The 26,370-nt window shown below is 40.0% G+C and overlaps 3 protein-coding genes across 8 annotated transcripts; 2 read left to right on the top strand and 1 right to left on the bottom strand.

Annotated features, from left to right (window-relative positions):
• Positions 1–716: 716 nt before the first annotated feature.
• LOC6631990 (uncharacterized) lies at positions 717–20,847 on the bottom strand. 6 transcript variants are annotated; one of them, XM_032440275.2, is made up of 11 exons: positions 20,735–20,840; positions 20,466–20,569; positions 19,298–19,435; positions 6,158–6,903; positions 5,119–5,238; positions 4,810–4,890; positions 3,554–3,662; positions 3,226–3,485; positions 2,857–2,913; positions 1,710–1,974; positions 717–1,630 (listed from the first exon to the last, which is right to left on the bottom strand). In XM_032440275.2, the coding sequence occupies exons 4-11, from the start codon at positions 6,798–6,800 to the stop codon at positions 1,051–1,053; spliced, it is 2,115 nt and encodes a 704-aa protein (XP_032296166.1). In that variant the 5' UTR covers positions 6,801–6,903; positions 19,298–19,435; positions 20,466–20,569; positions 20,735–20,840; the 3' UTR covers positions 717–1,050. The 6 variants fall into 6 exon arrangements, with proteins under 6 accessions (XP_032296166.1, XP_002055615.1, XP_070063538.1 ...); XM_002055579.4 differs by lacking the exon at positions 20,466–20,569 and having other exon boundaries at positions 20,735–20,847; XM_070207437.1 differs by lacking the exon at positions 20,735–20,840 and having other exon boundaries at positions 20,466–20,661.
• A 336-nt stretch (positions 20,848–21,183) lies between these two features.
• On the top strand, positions 21,184–23,499 carry LOC6631991 (Serine Protease Immune Response Integrator). The gene is made up of 3 exons (XM_032440277.2): positions 21,184–21,674; positions 21,742–22,047; positions 22,108–23,499. Exons 1-3 carry the CDS (start codon positions 21,614–21,616, stop codon positions 22,899–22,901), a joined length of 1,161 nt encoding a protein of 386 aa, XP_032296168.1. The 5' UTR covers positions 21,184–21,613; the 3' UTR covers positions 22,902–23,499.
• Positions 23,500–24,369: 870 nt separating this feature from the next.
• On the top strand, positions 24,370–25,109 carry LOC6632062 (C-type lectin 37Da). The gene is made up of 2 exons (XM_002055581.4): positions 24,370–24,548; positions 24,615–25,109. The coding sequence occupies exons 1-2, from the start codon at positions 24,419–24,421 to the stop codon at positions 25,067–25,069; spliced, it is 585 nt and encodes a 194-aa protein (XP_002055617.1). The 5' UTR covers positions 24,370–24,418; the 3' UTR covers positions 25,070–25,109.
• The last annotated feature ends 1,261 nt before the right edge of the window (positions 25,110–26,370 follow it).

The raw sequence follows: 26,370 nt of genomic DNA, 5'->3' as shown, positions 1-26,370 counted from the left end.
TGATGACTAAGTTGGGGTTGAGTTCGCGTTTTCTAGTTCTAAAGAATTATGAATTACAGTTTCATTAAATTAGTATTTATCACTACCGAAATATCAAACTAATTACAAAAAAAAAAAACAATTACTTTAAACAGGCGCTTGCTAAAAAGCATTTAAAAATGTCCTACATATTTGCGCTTCAACAAAATAGTCGTTTTTCAACACTGGCCGCACCGTTATTCCAAATTCAACATACACAGTTTGCGCTTTTACTATTGCATTTCGCTTAACCGATGTCTTGCTGCAAGATAAAAATGCATAAAACATTATATTGCAAAAATCGTAATTAAAGCATAAATATTACATGTATGCAACGCCAGCATCGTTATAGAAGTAAACGATGTATCGAAATGAGAATAAGCGTGCAACAGTGGCAACGCTATGGTGGCAACGCAGCACAGCGGGCCAGACTGTTTAATATCGAGTAGGTTTAATTTGCGCGGCAAGTTTAAAGTTTATATGTCCAGACCGAGTCAGTTCTTGTGAATCTGTGCAATGCAAATTTTAAATCGCACATCTTTTCGCGCAATGATCGCATGAAGATCAATCTCTGGCATACTGTTGCAACATTATATTGCAGTATTTATTAATTTTAATATATTTGTATGTATATACACAAATAAATATATATTTTGGTATATACGTTATGTGCCTGTGTCATACATTTTGTGTAAATGTAAATGATATATATATATATGTTTATTATTATTTATGTATATGTATGTAGTACAAAAGCATAACAAATAAATAACAAGAAATTATTCAATACATATTACTTTTACATATACATGTAATAAGGTATTAGGAAAACGCATACATTTTGGTCTACTTTGAGGGGCCGCCAGCTAATAGCCGATGTAGGCTCCGATTTTGGTTAATAACGCACAGAGAACAAAATAAAACGTTTGATAAATACATTGCAGGAATTTAAACAATATTAAAAAAAAAAAAAGATTTAAAAATGTGTAAAATCATAGCTTAATGCATTGAGTGCTAGATGTTGGCCGAGCCTTAAACATTTGTTGGCGCATCCATGCCACAGATGACGGACTTGACCACTGCAGCCGCTGATAGCGAGGCATAGTTCTGCCATTTGCGCGTCGACATGCCATCCTTGTAATCCGAGATGCCCTTGACCAGAATGAAGCTCTCTCGGCAGTTGCCAATAATGCTGTCCAGGACACTGCTCATCTCTACATCGGTGGCGAGCAGTCCAAATTTACGGGCAAACTGGGTGCGCAGATCGTCGTTTCGCACCAAATCTCTGCCAGAGCCGATGGGTCCCAGGTGCAGACGCAGCCGCGTCACGCCGTTAATCTCATCCGCGGCAATTGGATGGGCCACCTCGATGACCTCATTGTTGCCAATGTTCATAAATAGTTTATCCGTTTTGACGTCCGGCCTTCCAAAGTCGCTGTCCGTCTTTTGGGCGAGTGTTTGCTGTGCATCGCCCAGATATGTTTCCCAGGGGCGTTTTAGCTCCATGTTCGCCTGCAGGCTCTCCGCAATCTGCTGCAGCGAATCGTTGACAGGGAAATATGTCTTAACATCTTCGCCGCTCTTGTACACATACACGTAGGGTTTCTCCTTGCTGCACATATAGCGAATAAAAACGATTGAAGCAATTTGCTTTGGCTGCCAATTGGGTATTGACGATTGATTGGACGCACCTGTTGATCAGCGCACGCTGCTTGTCCACATACGAGATGACCACGTCGCCCAGTCGCACGTGCTTCTTGTAGTCCGTGTAGTGCGGCACACCGCCAGCCACGCCCACAATGAAAACATAGTCAACCTTTTGGAATGTGCCCAGCAATCTGGTTGTCGTATTGCCCGTCGCCGTCATCGCCTCCCGCGTGCTGCCCACCGACGGCAGCTTTGTGCTCACTATCCGATGTGCTCCAATATTGCCCAGAGTATACACATTCGATTCGCCTGTGGTGCAGATCCACAACGGTAACGGGAGATAGAGACAACAACAAAATAATTAGCTGTGCTGGCTTTACAAGCATGGATACGGCATATGGGTATGTCGGATGTGGGCAACTATGTACACGTTTCTCTGTGTGTGGTGTGTGTGTGTGTGTGTGTGTGTGTGGGTGTGGATGAAGTGGTTTGTGCTGTGGCATCTGTGACTGTCCCTTAGGCTATGGAGTGTATGTTTGTTGTGTGGCTCATGTGCGTGACGACGACAATCAACAATGATAGCTTTGCAGCTAGAGTAAAAGTTAATGTTTAACCGATTGGCCCGCAGTTTTACAACTGATGATAAACCAAAACACCTTAAAGTTAACAACAACAACAACAATTAAGCTAATAGACAATAAGCAACGCTGACGCTGACAACAACAATAATAAAGCACAAGGTCAAGTTCACAAATGATTCGCAAATGTTTTTGCACTCTGTTACTTATAGATTATATTATATTGTTATATATCATAGTTTTTTTTTAATGGCAATTTTAGTAAGTTTCTTTCCAAAAATTAAGCTGCTTTAGCAGAATCACAATATATTAAATACCTCGAACACTGTTTGAACTAAACATTGAATAAAATTAAAAATAATGTAAATGAACTATGTTAACCAAAATTTAATTAACAGTTGTGGATAACAGCGCTGTAATTTACTTAACAGCGCACTGTTAAATGCCCAAAACTGGGATCTATACTTTACTTATATCTGGACAATTATTGTCATATACAGATCTTTTAAATTGATTGCAAATTGACTTTTAGAAATTGATGTGAACTTGACCATGAGCACAGATTACATTAATTTTATATGGCTATGTAAATTGAAGGCGACGGGGTGCTTACCAAATCTGCGTTTCTTTTTGGATTTTCTGAGTGAGTTCGTTAGATTGGGATCGGAATCTGTTATATATATATTTTTGGACATATATATTGATTTTGCGTTCGAAAAGTAATTGATTAATTGATTAATAATTTTGCGATACAGGTTGCGGGCGGGAGTGGAGGGGCAAGCAAACAATATGCAAATGCATCCAGCATTTGGTTTATTTTTTTTGATCATGTGAATGTTTGGTAAACCGTAACAGTAAGAGTACAAGAGAGCAACGGTTAAGAGAACGGGAGGGAGAGAGATGAGAGAGAGAGAGAGAGAAAAAAGAGAGTTAACACATTCCGTTGCGAGCACTAAGCATTTTTGCCAGTGGCGCCACCTACCGACTGTGGTATAACGGACAAATGTCTCCTTATTCTCCAACATGGCGTCCACGGCCAGCTTCTCACAATACTGCGCCGTTATGATGGCAATCGTGGGCTGCTTATTCGAGGCTATCGTCGGCATCTGCTTGACCACCTTTATCTCCTTATCCTCGTGATGGATGCGCGTGTAGGCATTGTACTCCATCGACTTGATGAGGCCGCGCTCCTGCAGCGATTGTATGACCAACAGCACATCTTGTTCGCTCCAGCCATAGTCCCTATGGAGGGAGAGAGGGACGGAGATGGGTTAGCCATGTTTTGCTAAAATGGATCCACAAATACTTACTTGGCCAAATCCTCGGGCGAAACAGGATTCGGATAAGCCTGCTCAATGAGTTCAAGCACCTTCTCCTGTGTCAACGGTGGAGATTCAAATTGTGATTCCTCCAGGGAAACTGTTGTCGCCCAGCCAGAGCAAGATAAAGAGAGAGAGAGAAAGATAGGGATACAGGGTTTATTTTTTTTTTATATACTTTAACTTGAGTCTCTCGAGTGGCGTTAGTGATTACAATTTGTTAAGGGGCGGATGCTACATTTATGTACAATGGGCGTGGTTAAGGCATGGGTTAGCACACGGTGTTGGCTGCGTTTAGAAACTCTTTAGCAGCATTAACTTAATTGCAGGCACCAGACAAATTGGGCACTTGAGTCTCTACTCACGGTGTCTATGAACGGGCACGAGTGGGCGTGGCAATAGGCTGCCGAGCATTGAAGGCAATGGCCGCGATGCACAGTGCAAACGTACAGTTTGAAAGCCACTGGCAAGCAACAGTTTGGCGAGCAGCTGAGGGCAATGTGCCCGAAAACAGTTTAAAAGCAAGTGTGAAACAACAGCAAGCGGGCTAGCTAAATACACAAAACAGTTCCAAACAGTTTTAATGCCACTGGCAAGCAACAGTTTGAGCGCCATCTAAGGGCAATGCGCCCAAAACAGTTTAAAGGCTAGTGGAACACAACAGCAAGCGAGGGGAATAGCTGCAGTCAATGCTACACAGCGGTTTGAGAGTCACCGGTTTACAGTTTGATAGCAACCAGGCTCATTGATTGTTATTAAAGAGTTTATTTATTTTGTTTTTCTTCAATTTTCATTTAGTATTGTTTATTTTATGTATGTTTTGTACTAAAACTCAGTGCGTTTTGTTATACTATTTTAATTCCATAGACAAAGTGCGTGCATTAGTAAAACGAACGAACGAGCGAACGAACAGGAAACAGGAAAACAAACGATAAACAGAACAATAAAACAAGGAAAACAGCCACAGGAAGAAAACGCTCGACAAGGCAATGTACAAAAATAAGAAAAAACAGTTGTTTTGTTAGCTTAAGCTTTGTTTTTTTTTTTTTTTGTTTTGCTTTGGGTTTTGCTTTCGTTATTCAAGCTGGCCGCCCGGATGGGTTTGGGCTGGCTGCCTGGCGAGGATTAGTTGGCATTGAAAGCAGCCGCTGCAGCCGCTACAGCCGCAGCGGATCACTTGCGGCGGGCGCTCAGCTGTTCAGTGTACATGTCCAGCCAAATGGCCTTCATCAGATTGTCGCCATCACCTGTTTTCTTCTGCGCCAGCAGCGCCTCCTCGAACTTGCGATTGCAGTCCCCGTAGCAGTAGATGATGTAGCCATCGCGCGCTGCCCACACGCCCGAATATATATATATATATATGTGTGTATATATACATACATACATGTATATCAAAGACACCAGATGTCAAATCAAGATAGATAGAGAGAGAGAGAGAGAGAGAGAGAAAATATACACGCAGGCAAATAAAGTGAGAGAGAGAGAGAGATAGAGGGAAAGAGAGAGCCAAAAACAAAAGAAAAGTAAGAGAGAATTTGCTGCACAATTGGACTTACGTGGACGTGACGGAGGCGCCGATGTCTCCTCCAAGATGCGCAGCTCGATCTCTATGGACTGTATCTCGGTGTAGCCATGCTGCAATAGCTTCATTATCTTCTTGATAAACCCAACATAATCTGCAATATGTACATGCAATCAGTTTACGTACACACACACACACACACACACACACACACACACACACATGGATCTACATAGATATCATCTAATTGTTGCTCGCTTTAATTTTATGACCTAATTAAAATTCTTTGTGCCGCGCGTAATACTTTGCATTCGACATGAGTTAATAAATTTTCATCGAATTATAGAAAGATGAGAATATCTATTTTTGTATACAAACTAGAAACTATAATAAATTTATAGCTTTACTATTTTTTTTTTTTTTTCAGTTTAATAATTGCAACAACAAAATGTATAAGCTCGCAACTAATGGAAAATTACCTACTGTTTATGCAGCTTTTAATAGAGCTTTAAATAAAATTATTTAAAATAAAAATAAATAAATTTTTTTTTTTATATGTATAATTTAAGCCGCGGAACTCAACTTTTTATATATTAAAAAAAATGGAAACGTTGCCAAAATCAATATGAAAATTATTATTATTTATAGAATTTTCTGCAAGCTTGGAACAAGCTTAAAAAGTCAGTTTGACAGCTTTAAGTTATTGTAGACAAAAACTGTATTTCATAAATTTATGAGAAAAGATTATTATGATTCATAAGATTCTAAAGAAATTAAGAGCTCAATTGATAAAAAAAAAGATTTAGACAAAAATGTAATTGAATTCTACAAACTGTGAATTAAGTAAATAATTTTTATGAATATTTGAAGAATGAATTAAAATAGTGTGTATCGGGAAAATATAAAATAAAACCGAATTTTCTATTCATTATTCTTTTTTGTTAAAGTCCGGACCTAGAGCCCAGCTTTTTTTGGAGATTATGTAGAAATTGAATTAGAGGCAGAATTAAAGCGAGTTTGTGTTAGATAGATATACATTTGGATATAGCTATAGATTGGTTCTGTATGGTTACCTCTGGGAAAGTCCTGTGGACTGACAAGCTCCTTGAAAAAGTCCTGGGCAATGTGCGCCTGTTTCTCATCGTTTGTCAGCCAATCCCGAAACCAGAATCTCAGCGTGCGCGACTCCTGCGAATGTTTGCCCGTATTGGCGCTGACAAGGAATACCCGAAACTCCAGTGAGAGGGCGGCCGCTTTGCTGGCGCTCTTCTGGCCGGCGACGGTGTCCTTGTTAATGATGATGCCCGTATGATCCCCGCCAGCGACATGGACACGATCGTTAATCTCATCGACAAGCTTCCTCTCGATGAGTATAACGGTGCTGTTGGCCGTTTTGCCACGTGGCGTCATCACGACCTGCTCTGTGCGCGGCGGCGTCTGACTCCTGCGGGCGGCGTTGCTGTTCTGCGGAGCCGTGCTCTGATTTTGGTCTAGGCTCTGCCGCTGGCTCCAGTCGCCTGCCGCTGCCGCTGCCACTGCGACACTTTTATTGCTGTTGTAACTGTTGTTATAATTGTTGTTGTTGTTGTTGTTGCTGTTGTTGCTGTTGTTGGCGGTGCCATTCGGCAGGGCGCCATTGCCGTTTGGCTGAGACTTGCTCGGCTTGGGCGGCGGCGGCGGTGGCGCCATCTGTGTCTGACTTCTGCGCCCTGACATATTTCCCGATGCGCCTAGCGATAACTCTTGTTATTCTTATTGAGAACAGGGGGAAGGGGCTTCCACTTCTTTTTCGGGCGGCCTTGAGAGCCCGGCACGTTGTCTGTAATGAAGGTACGAAAGTACAAGTAAGTTTTTGTGTATTTTTGGATGGCATAGCCTAGCTTCAGTATATAGTATTCGTGTCTTCGCATTTGTATTTCACATTTCCATATCCGATTTCTGCCCGGTTTCTTGTCTGTCTCTCTGTCTGTCTATTTGGGTGTCTGTCGTGCGCGCGCTTTGGCAACGCGCCAAACAAATTTCGTATTCATAAATAATTGGTGTCATAAATTTCGTACCCTCTGCCGGTGGCACCTGCAACCACCTACTCCTCATCCTCCTTGCTTGGAAAGCTACTCCTCCATCATTCGTCTGCAACCTACTCCTATTCTCCTCCTCCTCCTGCAAGCTTCGCCTCCTCCAGCTGCTGCAGCCACCACCAACACCGCCGCCGCCTTCAACGACCACCTGGCAGGCGACCCAGTGACTTGCTTTTTGCCAAAACACAACATAAACACAAAACAAAAGCCAAGAAAATCAATAAGAATATTGTTACGCCAAGTGCATAGCTGAGCACAAGACAAAATACCACCACCCAACACTCCCCCCTACCACGCACCCCCTCTTACATACCAAGGGGAGTCGCCACCCTCAAACGCCATGCAAGCAATTAAAGGCACAGCCTGTCCCGTTTTCCGGCCAAATGTCACCAAAAGTTTTTTGAACCCGTTAGCACGGACGAGGGGGCGCAGACGCAGGCACAAGCTGCCCTCAACGAGGGGGTTGGCTTGCTTGGGGCGCGTGCCAACAGAAATTTGCATAGGGTAAGTAAACAAAAGTCACTTGCAGCGTCCTGAAAGGGACAGCAAAGTCAACCAGGAAGCCAAAGGCAAATGAACCAAAAGCGAAAACAAAGCAATCGCAATTCGTAGTCCACATTAATTCAGAATTCCAAGCCACCAAGAACACCTAAATACCCTTGATCCCCATGTCTTGTGTGTGTGTATATGTATTTATCAGATCTCAGTCAACAAACTGGGCGCATATATTATTCAAAATAGTGGACATTGGGCAAAAGAAAATACTCTTTTACATATTGTTGTATATATATATGATGATTGCAATAATGAATTGATTGTGGAACATGTGTGAGTGTGCTAACATACATAGATGCCAATCATACACTATTAATCATATTCATATTTATACACCCACATATATGAATATATATGCACACACAAAAACGAGGGTAATTAGATTTCGAACAGAACTGTGAACACAACACTTAAAATCAACGCATAAAAATCTGCTGGGCTTACTTGAATTTATGAGAATCGCAGAGTAAGGCGAGAGTTAAAAATACTTTTTCTCTAAATTAAGAGCGCAGCGAAAGTTAACTTTCCGTTTGGTGTAAGACAACATACATACACACGTACTTATGTATATACAAGTATGTGCACATACATACATACATACATATGTAAATAGATAAATGCATACATATAAACGTATATTTATTTGCACGTAACACACAACTACATGCTTGCATATGAATGTCCTTTAGCATAGGTACATACATACATACACCAATACTTTTATTGGCACACACATACATATACATACTGCATACATACAAGCACTCACCCACACACACTTATCCACTCTGACATAATACGTACGTGCAAAGTATGAGACATGTAGTTCTAACTTAAATTCGTGAGAATCGCATAGTAGGGCGATACCTAAAAGCACATGCACTTTTAAAACTTGGAGCGCAAACGGAAAGTTACCTTACAATGCACTTTTAGAGAGATCTTAACGTATTTTAGCTTTGCATTGATCCGACTTTTTGTTGCAGGCAGTACATTCGACATATGTGATTTATGATCAGTCTGGTCGGACCACTTTATCATATAGCTGACATTCAAATAATCGATCGAAAATTAAGTTGTTGTATGAAACATCTCGTAAGGAGGTTTTCTTTCTTATTATTTATCATTAAACATGTATTGGAAAAATCGGTAAAAATATGAGGTGCCGCATGGAAAAGGTTGCTGTTTCATTTTCAATTTCAGAATTTCATTCTTTAATTAAGCGTCATTTACAATTATATAAATGGCTTATATATATGTATATGTGGCGAAATTGTAACAGAAAGTTCCTACGGTCATAACCCACGGGACGCATGGGACATAATCTGCATTTTATCATCATCATCATAATCTACATCATTGTCATTGTCATTATTATCGCTCGTTCGTTAGCTCGGCAGAGGCCCAGCCCACTTAATTAGATTAAAGAGCATCTCCCCTGGCGCAGCTGCTTATGTGAGGCTATCGTCAAAAACAACAGCAGCAAAAAAAAAAAAAAAGGAAAAGGGTGCACTCGAATTTCATGGCCGGAAATTATTTGCTGTCTGCAATTTCAATTAAAAAAAACTGTGCGTACAGTTTGGCAGACATTGGCAAAGGGGCAATCGAATGCCCAGAGCACAAGTACAAGCCCAAGCCCACGAGCCGTGCCAAGCCCGCGGATACCCTAGCCAAGCATCTCGCCAACCCACCCCGAAAAGCGAGTGCATTTCTTCACATCCGTTTGCGACTTTTGTAATCAATACAAAAAGAAGAAGGAGCAGCAAAGAAAAACTAAAGCATTTAAGGTAAAAGCGAACATTCCGTAAGATATGCATATAGTTCGCCGATCTTATGAGGCGTTGTCGACGTCTTTCGAAATGAAATTGAAATTCCAATGCCAAGTGCTTGGCGAAGCGTAACGTTAACATTATATAGGGCGGGGGCTGGAGTGGAGGGGCGACGAGGGTAACGTTTTTTCTGCCCCCCTCCGCCCGCCATGGTAGAAGGAGTTATGGGTGAGCGCATTGTGACGTGTTGTCTAACCGTCGACCCATTACATTTTATTACTGGACAGAAGGGGAGTGGGGCCAGTTACATTTCCGTTTGCCATACCCTGTAAAAGTTGTGCAAGCTACGCAGTTGCAAGAATAGCGCAGAGCCAGAGTTTTGCACTTATAATTCTCAATTGGTTCAAGCAACTTTCCAGACAAGGCAAATATGAAATGGAAAATTTGAAATTTAATTAAGCAAACTAAGTATTTTAACAGACATACTTATGTTTGCATTCAAGACACACAAATAAAGGGTATACTGACGTCAGACTGTATATATATATATATATTAATATATATTTTTTGTGTGGTCGGGCGAGTGCCATGCCCGTTGCCCACACAACAGGCCCCCATGAAAGCGGTAAGCTAACTATTTGCAAAACATTTCGCTGCGGGCTGCCCGAGTGGGCGATGGAGGCCAAAGTCACAGCCAGAGTCAAAACTGAAGCCAAAACCGCACGACGGAAAACATCTCTAGACGCCTGTTAGTTGCGGTTTCCTGTTGCTTGTGGGCGCCGATCTGGCCTAAAGCTAAGGCCGAAACGAAAGACAATTCGTTCGGAAAAGTGAGGACTTTGAATGAATAAAATAGAAACTGTGCTTGATTGTTCGGGTTAATAGAGGCAGCCCCTTGGGTGATTGTGTTTTAATCGATAAACTATCGCTATCGATAACCAGATGGATGTAAGCTCTAAAGCTGGCGATAACATTTTGCGAAACTCGCTTGATCTATTAAAATCCATAACTTCCCCTAGAAATTTAGTAATACTTTGTTAATATCGATTAACATAATCGATACGTACTTAACTGTGATCGATAAATGTGATTACTAGACTAACTTTATGTATTATTCCAATTAATGCATTTTTAGCACTACTTTTATTCCATCGATAGGATGGGTTAGCAATAGGTTAGGTTTATTTTTGTATTTAGACATAAATCTCGAGAAAATAACTTGGCCTAAAAAACTCTCTTAAGACAAGTAAATTAGACAAATAAAAAAAATTATTTAACGACTGTTGAAAATACTTTGAAATAAAAGCAAAGCTCATTTCACAATTAAAGCATTTACTTTTTTGGGGCGTCGCACGAATAGAAAAATTCCGTGAAATTTTCTTATCGCCGACAATGAATATTCAAACGACCCGCTGTTTTTCAATTCAAATACATAGAAAATAATATATAAATATAGCTAATCTAAACTATTTAATATACATGCGCATTTATTTGTGTACAGTATTTGGGAACGGCCTTTGCAAAATTCAAGTCAAAAACCACTAGAGGATTTAGCGCGCCAGTTCAAAAGTAGCCGAAAATGTTTATAAACAAACAAATTAACTTCAAGTATTCGGCGAACAAATTCTATTTCAAAGTTAAGTGAATTAAGCAAACTAAAAAGGCAGCTAAACAAAATAAATAAATTTCGTTGAATAGCCTTGCAACAAGAAGACGCCACATCAAAATACACGCAAGCATAAATATATAAACATATATATATATATACATATATATATATGTAAGTATCTGTCAATCCAGACTGGCTTTTTGGTGATCAACGCACGGGATTTTGGACAATTCCATCCGCAACTGTGAAAAATTGGCGGAAACTTTTGTTGTTTATCATTCGAACGATTCTCTTTCCCACAAACTCCACATTATAAAAGAATAAAGTATCTAGAGTAAATATAATTGAATTGTCAGAAGGGCGGTAAATTGATGGAAGAGGAATATCAAATACTTGTCGCGCGCAAAGCCGGGTAATACCCGCCAGTGTGTACACATATATATGCACAATATAAATATGTAGGTACACAGATTTGGATGTAGCAAGCAAAAAAAGAGGCCGCAACGCTTGCCACACTTGCTCAATCAGCCAGCCAGATGGTGGGGAACGTTTGTTGGAATTTTGTAGTTGGGTCAGGAATGGATGGCCGGAGACGCGAGCCAGAAGCAGACACAGTCAGCCATAGCTGACCACCCACACTATATGCTCCGGACGACGTGATCTGCTCCGCATCTGACTGTGCCACAAGGGGCGCTGCTCTTATCGGCTGTTTTGTTTGCATGCCTGCAACAACAGCAACAGCAACAACAATTTCTGTTAATTATCCATAAAACGTTCAATCGAGCTCACCGCCCCCTTTGTCGCAGTCCCCGCCCCCTACCCTAGACAAACATGACTCATTTGTTGTCCCCAGCGAAAACTGCGATTATAATGTGCATACACAGCTCTCTCTCACTCGCTCTCTCTCGATATATATATATATATTTATATATGTATATTATATAAATATAGGTTATATAGAGCTTGTTTATTTATGGCCACAAATCGGCTAAAAATTAAAGTTCGTGTCACGTTCGCCTCGCCCTGGCTAATTACACTAAACAAATTAACTGAAATTATGCGGCAATTAGTTGACTTTACTCTTGACAAACAACAACAACAACAGCATATCTTATTGTTCTATTATATGAAATACAAAAAAAGCCTGGGAAAATTTTGATTCATATCTCAAGATTAACTGGCCAGAAAAGTTTTGTGTGTTTAAGGTAGCTGCCGTAAATTCCAGTGGAATATTTTTATACAATATTTTTATTTTTATATATTTAAAAAAAATTATTTTTATAAATATATTTTTCGAAATACTTAAATTATTTAAATTCATTTAAATTTTTATTTATTTTTTTTTTATATTATTTATTTTAAAAATAGTTATTCCGGAAAAGATCTGAAAATTCTTTGGTTTTATATTTTGTCATCAAATTATAATAAGGCCTTTTGAAGAGCAGAAAGATATTTTAGGCGAAAACTAGCTAAACTAAGATCTTCTGCTATTATTTAAAAATTTAAAATATCTTGAATTAACGAGCTGAAAATTTTGGCTATTTAAATATTTAATTTAGAATCTACATAAATTCAGAGAAAATCCGAAGCTTCCCTTCGCTAAGCTAAACAGTGCCGTTTTATGAAGAAATCTTGTTGAGTCTTGACAACCTTCTAAAATATTCAGTTAGGTTGTTTATTTTGTTGCCTATCAAAGCAAGTCTTGAGCTGATTTTCCAGAAATGTCTCAAGACGCAGCTTTTCGAGGTTAAATCCTCAATTCATTTTATCACGTTGGCAACTCGTTTGGCTGATAAACAAAAAAAAAAAAAAAACAGAAAAATATGCGAAAACAACAGAAGAAAACAGAACAAAACAAAACATATCGAACAAGAAAAAAAGAGAACACAATGTGAACGAGTTTTAAAGATAAAATATGAGTAAGAACTGAGCCTCAATTCAATTGGGGGCGCTGTCGTCATCGTCCGCTGTCATCGGTTCCATTTGGGGTTCCATTGGGTTTATTGCGCAACCGATTCAGGTTCAAACTGTGTTCAAACTGATTCTGAATCCGAGTCTATTGCTGGAGCAATGACTAAATGCATAGCGCGACTCGCTGTGTGCTAAATGAAATTGAATGCCAGGCCAGATCCAGATTTCGAGGTGGCGAACTTGTCATTTGCATATCGCCGTACACTACGTGGCGCCGACTCGTACATAGATTCAATTAACCAAACGTGCAAACATGCTCCAACTGCTCCCGTATTCAAGTGCGCCAATTTAACGTGTGTGCTCACCCGTCCACCCCAAACCGTTCGTATGTCGATACACAGCGATTCACAATTGCGATTCGTCGTAGTCAAAGTTCACGGGCAATTTGGCAGAAACAAAGGTCGCCTTTGAAGGCCATGCCCCTCGACAAACGGATCGTCAACTGAACACTTTAATAAACAGGTTTCATTTATTTTATAGGCAAAGCGCAATTCTAAATTGCAAATGAGAAGCCTCTCCGTTAGCTAGATATTATTTAGTTTAGTGTACTTATATTGAGTACAAGGCTGCAAAACTGGGCTTGAATCAAAACGAGCTAAGGTTCATAAGAACTAACAATTGGGCCATTTTATTTGAAATTTCAGCAAGCCGTTTTATTAGAGATTCTCATTCTGATATCGCCTAAGCGATAAACTGGCGATTATCCCATAGATTTTGACAGCTGCCAGGCGATACTTCTTCAGAGCTCTTGCAACATTCGGATGAGTCGATAATAAGGCGATCAGAAAGTGCAACCTAGGCGAATAAAAGTTAGAAGTCTGCCTTTTCCTAGCCTGAACATGATCTATTTGTTTTCAATAAGAGTCTTAATGCAGCATTACGTATTCTCTGTTCCAAACAAAAGGAGCATATCTAATTGGGGATCGATATTCTGCAGCCACGTTATTTTTGTTATGCTTAATCTAGATATAATTTATCACTTGATTACTTGTGTTTCATCGAACTCTACTCTGTTATCGCCTGCTCTCGTTAACATTCCTTCTGTTACATAACAGACATCTAACATTTTATGCACTGCTACAGGCTTTCATCAAGATCTGTCTCTATCTGGCAGAGTTGCCAGCCGTACGCCTATGAAGAAGATCCGAACGTATTCTCTGTATTCAGATTCGATTTTCGAAACCTTAATTGTTTAAGTAGTTTTTCAACTTATCCATTTCCTGTATGTCAAATATTAAAGATGCGAATCTGGGCCGCCAAGTCGACAGCCTGTCTAGAGATCCGCCCGATAAACTCTTGCGCAAATTGAGCCATGTGCCGAAAATATATTTATGAGTGTTTGGATAGCCAGGCAGGCGTATTAATACGTATTTTACTAACGCCAGACACCTCCAAGTTTTAGTTTCCGATGCGTTGAAATTCATTTTATTTCGTTGCGGTTGTCTGTGTTTTTGCCACGCCAAATTGACTCGATTGAGTTTAAGATGCGGCGCACATGGAACTTGTTCAGCATTTTCGTAGTTTTGTTGTATTTTCTATTATATCTTTTTTGTATTTATAAATTTTAGGCGCAAAGCCAAACAAACTTGACACGAAACGAGTTGAGTGGGCGACAGATCATGTTGGTGGAGAGAACATAATAATGCCGTCGTTCTGGACAATAGTTAGCAGCAGCGATTGCTGTAATAGTTCGCATTTTGTTTCGTCCAAGTTTTATTGGGGGCAACGCGCATTTCATCACAAAATTGTTGGCGAATGCGTCATCTGGACAGATGGCCCGAGTTCTCTCAATTAGTCCACGCAGCGGATCAATAAAATTGCTTAAAATGCAATTAAAAGGCGATTGTGCACCCATATACCCATACATTGCAGTACCGGAGCCTACTGAAATTTGACATACTTTGCGTGCGCCTCAGTTGAAAACAAGAAGCGGCCCCCTTAATACACGGCCACGCCTACACCCCTCATTGCGCCCCATTCCATATACTGGCATTAATGTCATGAGAAGACGTGTATAAAAATAAGCAGTAGACGACCGACAGATGCTCTGTAAAATCAAGTTCATAGTTAATATTACATAGAATTGCGGTTATTTGTCAAAGTTTTGAAAAATCCACCCAAAAGTGTGAAAGATGAGTGGAAAATGTTCCTTAACGGACTGGCTACTCTTTTCCAATTATCTAGCTAAAATGTCGTCTCAAAGGTCTGTATCTGTAAATTTACTGATGAATTCACCATCGCGTGTGAAATATGGGTGAAAAGGAAAAAAACCAGAAGACAGTAGAGTCGAGCAATATCAACTGTTAATATAAACAAGTTCATTCATTTAAAAAAAAAAACAACAACTAATCTAATCTGTTAAATAGACTTCTTTGACATATTTATTAGCAGCTGTTGCAGGCAATGGCATTATTATTAGGCTAGAGACACTATAGGGTATTAGGAAAGTGTCACGTTTTTGGGTCTAGAAAATGTTCGTGAATTTAACCGTCAAGTATAAACTCTACCCAGACCCTGGCCAGTTCGGGCTGCCCAGCGGCCTGCACTTTGCTGATGGTTCTCATGCATGCGATGCGTTTTCTGGGTCTGATCCATAAATCAGACGTTAGACGACTTGGCAAATGGTCGGCACGACAGTTTTATGACCACAACAAACTGGGCCAAATGGTCATGGAAACCAACCCCACCGGGCTAATAAGGGATTATTCTTCTTGCCCGGATACAATATATCTTACTCTGCATGCTCATGTTGTGGCCGCAGCGAGCGGGCCATATTGTGACCCACTTAATGATGCGGGGGCGGCAAATTGAATTGATGCATACTACTTAATTATAGGCCTATAATTGGGCAATGCGAAGTGTCCATAGCAAATGTATTTTGCGAATTTCAGTGCCATTTATGATGTGCGCCATAACCGCTTGGGAATCATAAGAATGAACGACTTCGAGAAGCGCATGAATATGTAAGATATATAAGGAAAACTGTTTGAACTGATTAAGTGACGGATTTTTGAAATGTGTTCAGCAACTTGCCAAAGTTCTGTCTTCAGCATGTTCAAACCTCACAAAGGGTAAACAGCTTAAAGAAAGTAACTTTCTAGCTACGATTTGTGCATTGATCATCAATCAGTCAGTCAGTCAATCACACACTTTTATATGTATTAAAGAACTTGCCAAGGTTCTGTCTTCAGCATGTTCAAACCTCACAAAGGGTAAACAGCTTGAAGAAAGTAACTTTCTAGCTACGATTTGTGCATTGATTGTCAATCAGTCAATCACACACTTTTATATTTATTAAAGAATTTGCCAAAGTTCTGTCTTCGGCATGTTCAAACCTCACAAAGGGTAAACACCTTGAAGAAAGTAACTTTCTAGCTGCGATTTGTTCATTGATCATCAATCAGTCAGTCAGTCAGTCAATCACACACATATGTATGTGTTAACACACATTTAAGACAGTTCCCATGGCAAAATTACTTGAGGAATTTCAAGCCAACAACTTTCAACGGATGTCGTCCCTTCGACCGGCTCCAGTTTCTTGCGCTCCAGACGCCGACCTACACAGCCTGACGGGCTGCTAATCTGAAATTGCATTTGATTGTCGCCACGCAAATGAGGTTAGACTCACAAGCACACACACGTACACACAGCAACACACACATTCACACATATATGCACATAATTCCATATCAATTTACAGCAATTGCGGCACACGCATCCCCACGTCTCCTCGCTCAACATGTAAAATTGTAATAAAAAAAAAACAAGAAGGAAAAGCCAGAGCGAAAATAAGGCAAAAAAAAAAGAGAAGAAAAGAAATATACAGTTCAAATTATTTTTAAAGCACAGTCGACCGAATTGGCCGAACGTTTCCAAGTTGAATGAACCGAACACGGCCCAAAAAAAAAAAAAAAAAAAAAAAAAATATGTGTAAAGGTGTCGAAAAATGCAAATATCATGCAGATGTACGTACAAAATATGCAGGTAAAACAGATTTGAAGGTATATTTGAATATATATAAAAAAAAATAGTTTCAATGAAAATAAATATATGTACATATTAACTTAAGTATATTGGGAATTAATAATATATAATGTATATATGTATATATATATATAGATTGAAAATACTCCCCACATATCTATGAGTCCGTAAATCACATATCTATAAAGGTATTTAATCTTCGACGTGCCATTATAGACTTTGTTCTTGATTTTAAAATAAACAAACTCTTTGGGGCAGACTCGAGTCAAAAATAGTTTTGGCCACAATCTATGCATTTATCTAACGCCATTTGGCTGAAGCCAAATATTAAATTAACTCAACTTTCAACATAGTTTTGAGAATAGATGCAAACCGAGGAGAAAAGCGAAAAACCAGGGTTCAAAGAAGTGGAAAAACAACTTTGAAAAACGTTTCTAATAGACAGAGAAACGGTTCATAATGTTTCTTCTCTGTGCTTTTAACCCTATTCGAAAAAAAAAACCCAAATCCAATTGCAAGGCCTTTAAAAGACGTAGAATATTGCACAACATGAGTATCTGCAGCGTCGCTGGCAAAACAGTTGCCGAGTTAATAGAAAGACAAAATTCGAGTTTGCCTTTATAAAAACTAAATAATTAGCTTGAGATTATCTCAGCAACGCTTGAGCGAAGAACACAGAAAACAATTCGACTAGGATATCCAGCAGATTATATTACGCAAATTAGATTAGAGATCTATTTGTTGTTTTACATTTGCAATCACTTTCTTTTTGCTTGGCTTTCAACTCTGGTTCATTTCTTTCTGGCTTTTGTGTCGCTGCTGTTTGGTCAAATCAATTTGTTTAGCTTTCATTGTTTTCGCTCGCCAACTTGTTAGACTCGCAATACGCATTATATATACGATATATCTGTAGAATCTTTCATTTATTGCAATATTTCCTGTATATACAGAACTACTCTTATTATACATTTTCAATTCTGTTTAATTTGTTGTGTATCTAGAAATAAGTTTTTACTTTGAAATTCTTAAAAATTAACGAAAAATTGTTTGTCAAGCTCAAAAGAGCAGTGTCAAAGCGAAGCTGTCAACGTGTAGAGTTTTCACTGTACCAAATGTACATACAACTAATACTTATTACTTGTCACCTTTCACATAAAACATTTTATCTTTTACTTATAAATTGTGCTAATTTAAATAAAGAATGTTTCGAAATAATTTCTTCTCACATTGTTCACTTTTGATTTTGTTAGAACTTCGTAAGAAAGAAAGAACTTCCTTATCATATTTTGAATCCAAAGCTATATATTCAACTGATCTGACTTATGCACATATCGTATACGCACTATCGTATATACTTTAGTTTTGAGAATTATTCAGAGCAGCTGGAAACAGATTTAGTTAATCAAAAATTGTGTTAAACAAGCAAAGCTTAATTTTATTTTTTCCTTTTTTTTTTCTTTTCTTTTTTGTGGCCAAATTTGTTGCTGTTTGGCGGCTTTTTGTTTTTTTTTGTTTAAATTGCACGCAAAATGAGATCATGCAACTCGTTTCGTTAGTTCTTTCCAGGAAATGAAATTTGTTTGTTGTTTTTACAAAATAACAAAAAAATAAAAAAATAAACCGTTTAAATTTTAAATGCAGGTCAAACTTTGTGTGCACATAAATTCATATACATACGTATACACACATTTACGCACACATACATATGCATATTAATTGCGCGGCATAATAATAGAGACAGGCGGAAATTCATTTTAATAATAGTGTTGCATTCGACAAACAAATTAAATAAAATAAACATTTATATTTATTCATATTCTAGATATTGCTGCGTAGAAAAGATCGATTTAATCAGAGCGGGCGTTTATAAACGCTAGACAAACAATCTACAGCCTAATGCGACATTGACAGATCTCAGAGAGAGATCGCTAGCGTTTATAAACGCCATACGCGTAGCCTGAAGTACTCAAGCTCAAACATACATATGTATTGCAGCTGAGTTGTGGATTTACCGTTTAAAATTCATGTTAACAAAACGCGCGCGTTTTGTTAGCGAATCTCGCCACGAATCGCTTAGCATTTTAACGCTTATTTTTATACATAATTATAAGTAATATAATTAATTGTTACTTTTACTTGAAGTGAAAGCTTAACTGATTGTGGGTGACCCCCCCCCCTCGTTCCCCTCTCTCTTCGTTCAGGGCCATTCCCTTCTTTCAGAGAGAGAAAAAAAACCCACGTTCAACTCACCTGTTGCTGTTTATTGTTGTTGTTCTTTTTGTTTGTTGCTGCTGCTGTGCTTATTATTGTTGTTGTTTTTGATCTTCTTTTTGCAACCGGTTATACTGAGTTTTTTTTTACTGGAAATCGTGCAATTTGTACTTAACTCTAAAATGTATACAAAGAAAAACTGACAGCTTGTAAATTGCTCAAACCAACGGAAAGAAAATTAAACTTTTTTTTCGTTTAATGTCATTAAACAAAAACAGATCAAATGAAAGAAAAAGTTGCTATTGAAGTCTCAAGACGGTGCACAGTTAGCGGAACAAAGTGTTTCGCCAATTGTGACATTAGAAAATATCGTTTTTGCAATTTGCCGGGGGCGGATCGGAACGGTTTGACAAATTGGGTCGAATCTTCAAAGCACTTGACAGATAGCCGGACATTGCACAACACTGGCAAAGCTCCGTTGCACCTAATGAACAGGGTATAAAAAGTGCCATAAATGGACAACTACAACTTTGAACACATTGCGCACCTTTTTCGTACTGCAGCATGTGTATGTGTATGTGTGTGTGTGTGTGCGCGTGTCTTTGTGTGTGTTTATGTATCTGCCTAAATATTTGTATGTTATCTTATCGTGTGCCTTGAGCAATTTCTCATTATCAGCTGATAAGAACGACGGCTGATGTGCTTTACAATCGATCGTTGTCGTTGAAAATAGTTGTTGTGGTTGTTGTTGTTGTTGTAGTTGTAGTTGTTGTTATTGTTTGTTAATATGCCGGAAACAATGCTTGTAACTTTAGTCATATATTTTAACCTGGGCCCAGAATTCTGGCATGAGCTCATGACTAAAGTTTCATTTGGAAATGGCAGCTGACGTCATGGCCGCAAACCAATCGAGAGTTCGTGAGTTGATCGAAGCGGGATTTGGCGCAGCATTAGAGGATGATGATTCAGAAAACAAATGCAAACATATATACGGTATATATACATACATATATACGTTATATGTTATATGCATAATTCAGTAAATGAGAAGCGCGCGCGCTTATGATCATTGGCATTGGCCAATGACGTCATTGCGAAACAAACAAAAGGGTTGCACTTGAATTATTTTTATTTTTATTTATTTTGAAAAAGCAAAAAACGTCTAAACGTCGAACCAGAAAAGCAACTAAGCGAGCAGCTGGTTTACCTTCAGAGATCGTTATTCAAATTGGAACAATTGTACAGTGTCAGTGCACGCATAGACAACACATACACACACATACATAAATAGAACACTTGGAAAAAATTGCACTAAAACAAAAACAAAAACAGAATACAAACAGCACGCACACACGATTTACATCTGTGTATGTGTGTGAGTGTGTGTGGTCGTGTATGCGTATTAAATTACGCATGCACGCGTCTATTTTTAATAAATTTAACCGTTGTTTACGTCCTGTTGCGCGCGTCACTTACAATGTAAATACAGAACGCGCGTAAAATGCCGGCTACCAGACGTACACAAAACAAAAGCTCGCACTCAAACCGCGTCCGACTCGTTCAATGAATTTTTTTCGACTGAATTGTCGCTGCCAATATCGGCAGTGTTCGTGTATCGATAGGCATAAGACAATATTTTGTGGTATTTTTTCGTGTCGATGTATCGATGTATCGAATATATACCGAACATGCAATGGACATAATTGAAATTATTAAATTGGAAAATGTTCGTACTAATTAATAAGCCAACAAAATAATATGTAAATGCTGTTGTGGTAACTAAGTTAGTTAAAGATTTAAATAATAATAAGCACTTTGTATAACAGCTACGCAACAGCTGTGGGCAACAAAACGACCAACAGATGGCGCCACCACGAATGACTAAGAGATTTGCGCAACTAAAAAATTGGCGCGCAATAGCAACAACAAAACAATTAAGTGCGACAAAATAAGAAAAACAATTCGCTGTGTAAATTCGAACATACATATGTGATTAGCAATGATTTGCCCTTTAAATATAGCTAACAAAACCGGTCACGGTTCGCTGGCCTATAGCACAAGCACGTGCTATCGACATTGAAAGTAGCACCCCTCCATCCGAATGCCAAAATAATGAAGCCAAACAAAACAATTGTTAAGCCAAAGGCGTAGCTCAAAAAGATTTCAGCCAGCGAAACATGTGAAGTTGCCTGGCTGGTTTCGCAAATGCGACGCACACTTTCCAACCAGCAATCGGCAAGCAGCAAGCAGCAACCGGCGCAGGCGCCAACGAGAAGCCAGTTAGAAGCGAGGCCTGCAGTCGAGCAGCCGTAGAGAGCAGCAAAGAAAGTCCCAATTGAAAGGCGAACTCAGAAAATGCAAACCGCATTCTTGTTGCTGATTGTGCTGGGCACAAAGGCGGCGGCGGGGGCGGCAGGTAGGCTACCAAATTTCACTTTGCCCCCACATACAAATTGTGGCATTTAAACTCGATTCCGTTTCAGTGGCCCAGGCCGCCATTCGGCCGCAGTCCCAGCGCGGCATTGTCTTTCCCAAGGAATCGTACGATGATTGTTTTGCGGACGAGCAACAGCGTGTGCCTGGCATCTGTAAGCTGCTGGAGGATTGCCCCGCTGCCTTGAGTCGCTGGGAGCGGGAGCATGTCACTCCCAAGACCTGTTATTTCGTCAAGTTCGATCAGTATGTGTGCTGTGCCCTCAACAGCAGCAGCAGCAGCAGCAGCATCAGCACGACCAGCACAACAGTGCGTCCAACTCTGGCAGCTCTTATGCAGCGACGCAGCGATCGAGGTGCGTATTGTACATAAGATTTGTTAGTTTGCTTCCTGTTTAACAGCAAGAGTTTTGCAGCTTGCGAGGCTGCGCTTGTCTTTGGCATCTCCATTGTGGGCGGCCGGCCAACCAAGCATCGGGAATTCCCGTTTATGGCCGCGCTGGGCTGGCGCTCCAATTTTGATGAGAGCATTTATTATCGCTGTGGCGGCAGCCTCATATCGGCCACATTTGTGCTGACGGCGGCGCACTGCATCAGCTTTGGCGGACAGCTGCCGGTCACGGTGCGCCTGGGCGGCGACAATCTAACCATTGGCATGGGTGAGGACCACATGATCAGGCGCGTTTTTGTGCATCCCGGCTACAATGACAACACCGCGTATAATGACATTGCGCTCTTGGAGCTGGAGGAAGCGCAGCCATCGGGTCTGCGCATTGCCTGTCTTTGGGCCCGTCCCCAGCTGGCAGAGACAGATCTAACAGCCATTGGCTATGGACAGATACGTTTCGCGGGCCTCTCCTCGTCGCAGCTGCTCAAGGTCGACCTGCAGCATGTTAGCACCGATCAATGCCAGCCACACTATCCGCGTGAGGTCCTGTCCGATGGGTTGGCCGCCAGCCAATTGTGCGCCGGTGACATGCGAGCCATGGGCGACACCTGCCAGGGCGACTCGGGCGGGCCGCTTCTCATGCGTAACGGTTCCAGCTGGTATGTGGTGGGCGTCACCTCGCTGGGCCAGGGCTGCGCCAGCGGACCACCCAGCGTCTATACACGCGTCTCTAGCTATCTGGACTGGATTGAGGGCATTGTTTGGCCCAAGCCCGAGGAGGAGAACCAACAGCCCACATTCGATCTACGAATGTCCGATTGAGTCGAACGGAGGCAGGCGCCAGACTAGCGACTAGACCATCAGGGGATTCCATTGTAAATGTAATTCCCACAACATCAAATGGTTGTATCTAGCCGCTGACTCAACGCGCATCTGCCTGCCTGGGATTATTACTCATGCGAAAGTCCGTTGGAAACGAACCGTCGTGTGCTTTACCATATTCGCAATGCTCAATTTAACTTATATTATATTATTAGAATTAGCTATAGCTGAGATCCTGGTACTACCGGGTACTGGTACTATTGGGCTTGCCATTTGATGACTGTCTTAGCAAATAGTTTATTAACGAATTTATTTAACTGTGACAGCTTATGTTCGTTTTTTTTTTTTATTTAGTCGAATGTATTAAGTCAAAGATCAAAGATCGCATGTCTTTTTTTAATTAATTCATTATTTTTGCTCTGTATTTATGTTTATGGAAAAATGTAAGCCTTGGAATACTTTTTTAAACCAAACATCTCTAACGGTTTTTATATCAAACTGAATGTGAAGCATACTTTTGGGAGGCTTTAATGGAATTTTTAATTTGAGTAAAATGAGGCATCTATAAATATACTAGAAGTTAGCCCCTACCCAGGTCTATGTTGACTTGATATAAATTCTTATTTATGTATAAATAATGTTTATTAAATATTACTGTAAACATGTACTTACCCAAAAGTTCACATACAAGTAGAAGCAGAAGACAGACTTTTATAGATGCACATGGCTATAAGAATGGAAGAAATAGAGCAGAGGTTAGATTAAGAAATGGATTAAAATGGAGGGGAAAAAGATAGAAAGTAAATGAGAAATTGAGTTAAAGCTGAGATCAGAGCGGAACACAACTTGACAATAAAACGCTTATGAACCAAGCTCGAAAGCCGGTAAGCCTTGCTTGAATTCGTGAGAATCGCATAGAAGGGCGTTGCTTAAAATACGTTGTGTGGCCTTCGTAGTCGATCTCTGGCGGTTTGAGCTGTGCGTAGATCAGTCAGTCAACGAATCAGGGAAAACACTTTTGCATATTAAGATTAACTAAAGTGTGTACGAAAACTGAATACTCTACTAATGCGGATTAAAAGATTAATTAATTATATCAAGAAAATATGCAGGGAGAACTTTATCACTTGTAGAATGTTATTTGATACAGAAGCATGCGGAAATAGACATTAGGTAGCTATATCCGCTATATCCAACGTATTGGGCAGTATCTCCTAAGAAAATAAAAAAAACCGGGCCGAAGAGTTCAATTCAATGAATTAATCAAGGATACTCTTTCGCAGAGTACGTGGCTGGTTCGTTTAGTTTTCTTAGTGACATTCCTATGGCCTGGGAATGCTTTGCCCACGGTGCATGTGCAGCTGTTTTTTGCATAACAGCTGCCACAGCTGACAGAGATTGGACTTGGAATAGCCGGTGCCAGGCCAAGTTGTGCATAAAAGCCCAGTCAGCCGGGAGGCAAAGGCAGTTGACGTTGAACGTTTACAGTTAATTAGAGTCGCAGCCATCGAGCCAAGATGCATCCACAACAAGAAGCACACCTAATACTGTTGCGCCTGGTAATCCTGAGCTGCTGTTGTGCTCCGGCGCTCACCTATCTGCCGGATGTGAATATATTCACAAACTACCGCACGGAGGTGTACAATGGTGAGTGTATTTCCAAGTGGTTCCATCACTTTTGGTCATTCCACAGTGGCTAACCATATGTTGCAGGCATTCCGTCGGACATTGATACGACACCGTTTATACGGATTGGCGACAACTATTACTACATTGAGCCGATGAACAAGGTGAACTGGTTCCAGGCAGCGGCTGCCTGCCGCATGATGAACGCTCACTTGGCCTCCATTGAGGATAAGCCGGAACTGGAGGCGCTGGTCAAGTATATTAAGGCCAAGGGCTTCAAGAATAACGATTACTTTTGGATATCCGGCAATGATCTGGGCACCGAGGGCGCCTTCTACTGGCTATCAACTGGCCGCCCCATGACCTTTGCACCCTGGAACGGACCCAAACAGATGCCCGACAATTACGGCGGCAACGAGAATTGCGTCCACATGTTCGGCACCCGGGAGCTGATCAACGATGCCAACTGCAAAATATTGATGCTGTACGTGTGCGAGGCCAGCGATCCGAAGACCTTTAAGTTTACCTACATCAAGTGGTAAACGGGACAATACCTATAATTATATATACATACATATATTTTGCATTGTTTGTTTTTTTTTTTTTTGTTTTTTTGTTGTTTGTTTTTGCGTGCACGCAACACGGCATTTATTAGGTTGCCGCGGCAACGGCTTCCACTTCATCATAATATTATGATCGTTGTTCGACTTACGCATAAATTAGCTAAGTATACATTACACATCAGTTGATTTACTTGTATGCATATAATAATTTGTTACGAATTCACCTTAAATAGCTATGAAATTTCGTCATATATATATATACACACACATATATATATATGTATATATTCGCGTTGGATCGGCTACTGCTGTACATATATCGCATGACCACGCACGTTTCGTAAAGAACAATCGCTGTAGCCGATAGTTGTACATCGATATATGTATGCATTTTGACAAGTACACAAATCAAATACAGTGCTATTATATATATATATATATATATGTATATATATAAAAACCGTTACATGTTACAACTTACTTGGCTAGGCAAACAGTGATCGGATATTGGAAAATTTACGACATAACCTCAACACTAATATTAATATCCAACTAGTATGCATCCTGTGTGTGTGTGTGTGTGGGTGTGTGCTACTAACATATGTGTGTGTGTGTGTATTTTAAATTGTTTGCATCGTTTTCAAGTCTTACAGCTTAAACCTAACCTAACTTTTTTCGACTGTATTACACACGCACGCACACCCCGTTACGTCATAAGTATGTATGTACATGTGTACGTATGCATATTTTAATCAATTAGTTCATATTAACTACACATTATATATATATATAAATATTCAACAGACGAGTGCATAAATTTAATAATTCTTATTAGTTTTACTTTGACATTCTAACATTATTTCGTTTACAACGCATCGTCTGCATGTTGGTGTGTATGTGTGTGTGCGTGCGAACAGTACTGCATGCATGCGTGAATTTCTATGTGTGTGTGTGTGTTGTGTTGGGTGTAAGGTGGGCTTCAAAGCAGCTGCCAAGTCGCAAGCTCTCAGCTGCCATCGAGAAATGATTGTGCTGGGGCGCATGGTATGAAGGGAGCAAGGAAGGTAACTAGAAATATATTCTTTTTGTCAGTTAATGGATAGTCGAGAAACTAAACTTAGCCAACACTGGCAAACGTTGCCATATTTTCACTGCATGCACAATTCATTCTTAAGTTTTTGGTTTCTTGTCTCTTACAAATGGAAAGAACAGCCTAAATGTTATACATGTACAAAGTCTAATGTTTTTTCTTTTTCACTTATGTTTTGTTTTAAAAACCT

The sequence above is a fragment of the Drosophila virilis genome, chromosome X (assembly GCF_030788295.1).
Source record: "Drosophila virilis strain 15010-1051.87 chromosome X, Dvir_AGI_RSII-ME, whole genome shotgun sequence".
NCBI classification, from domain to species: Eukaryota; Metazoa; Arthropoda; class Insecta; order Diptera; family Drosophilidae; genus Drosophila; species Drosophila virilis.
Note: the sequence above shows the minus strand (reverse complement) of the source record. Positions and strands in the feature narration are given on the sequence as shown.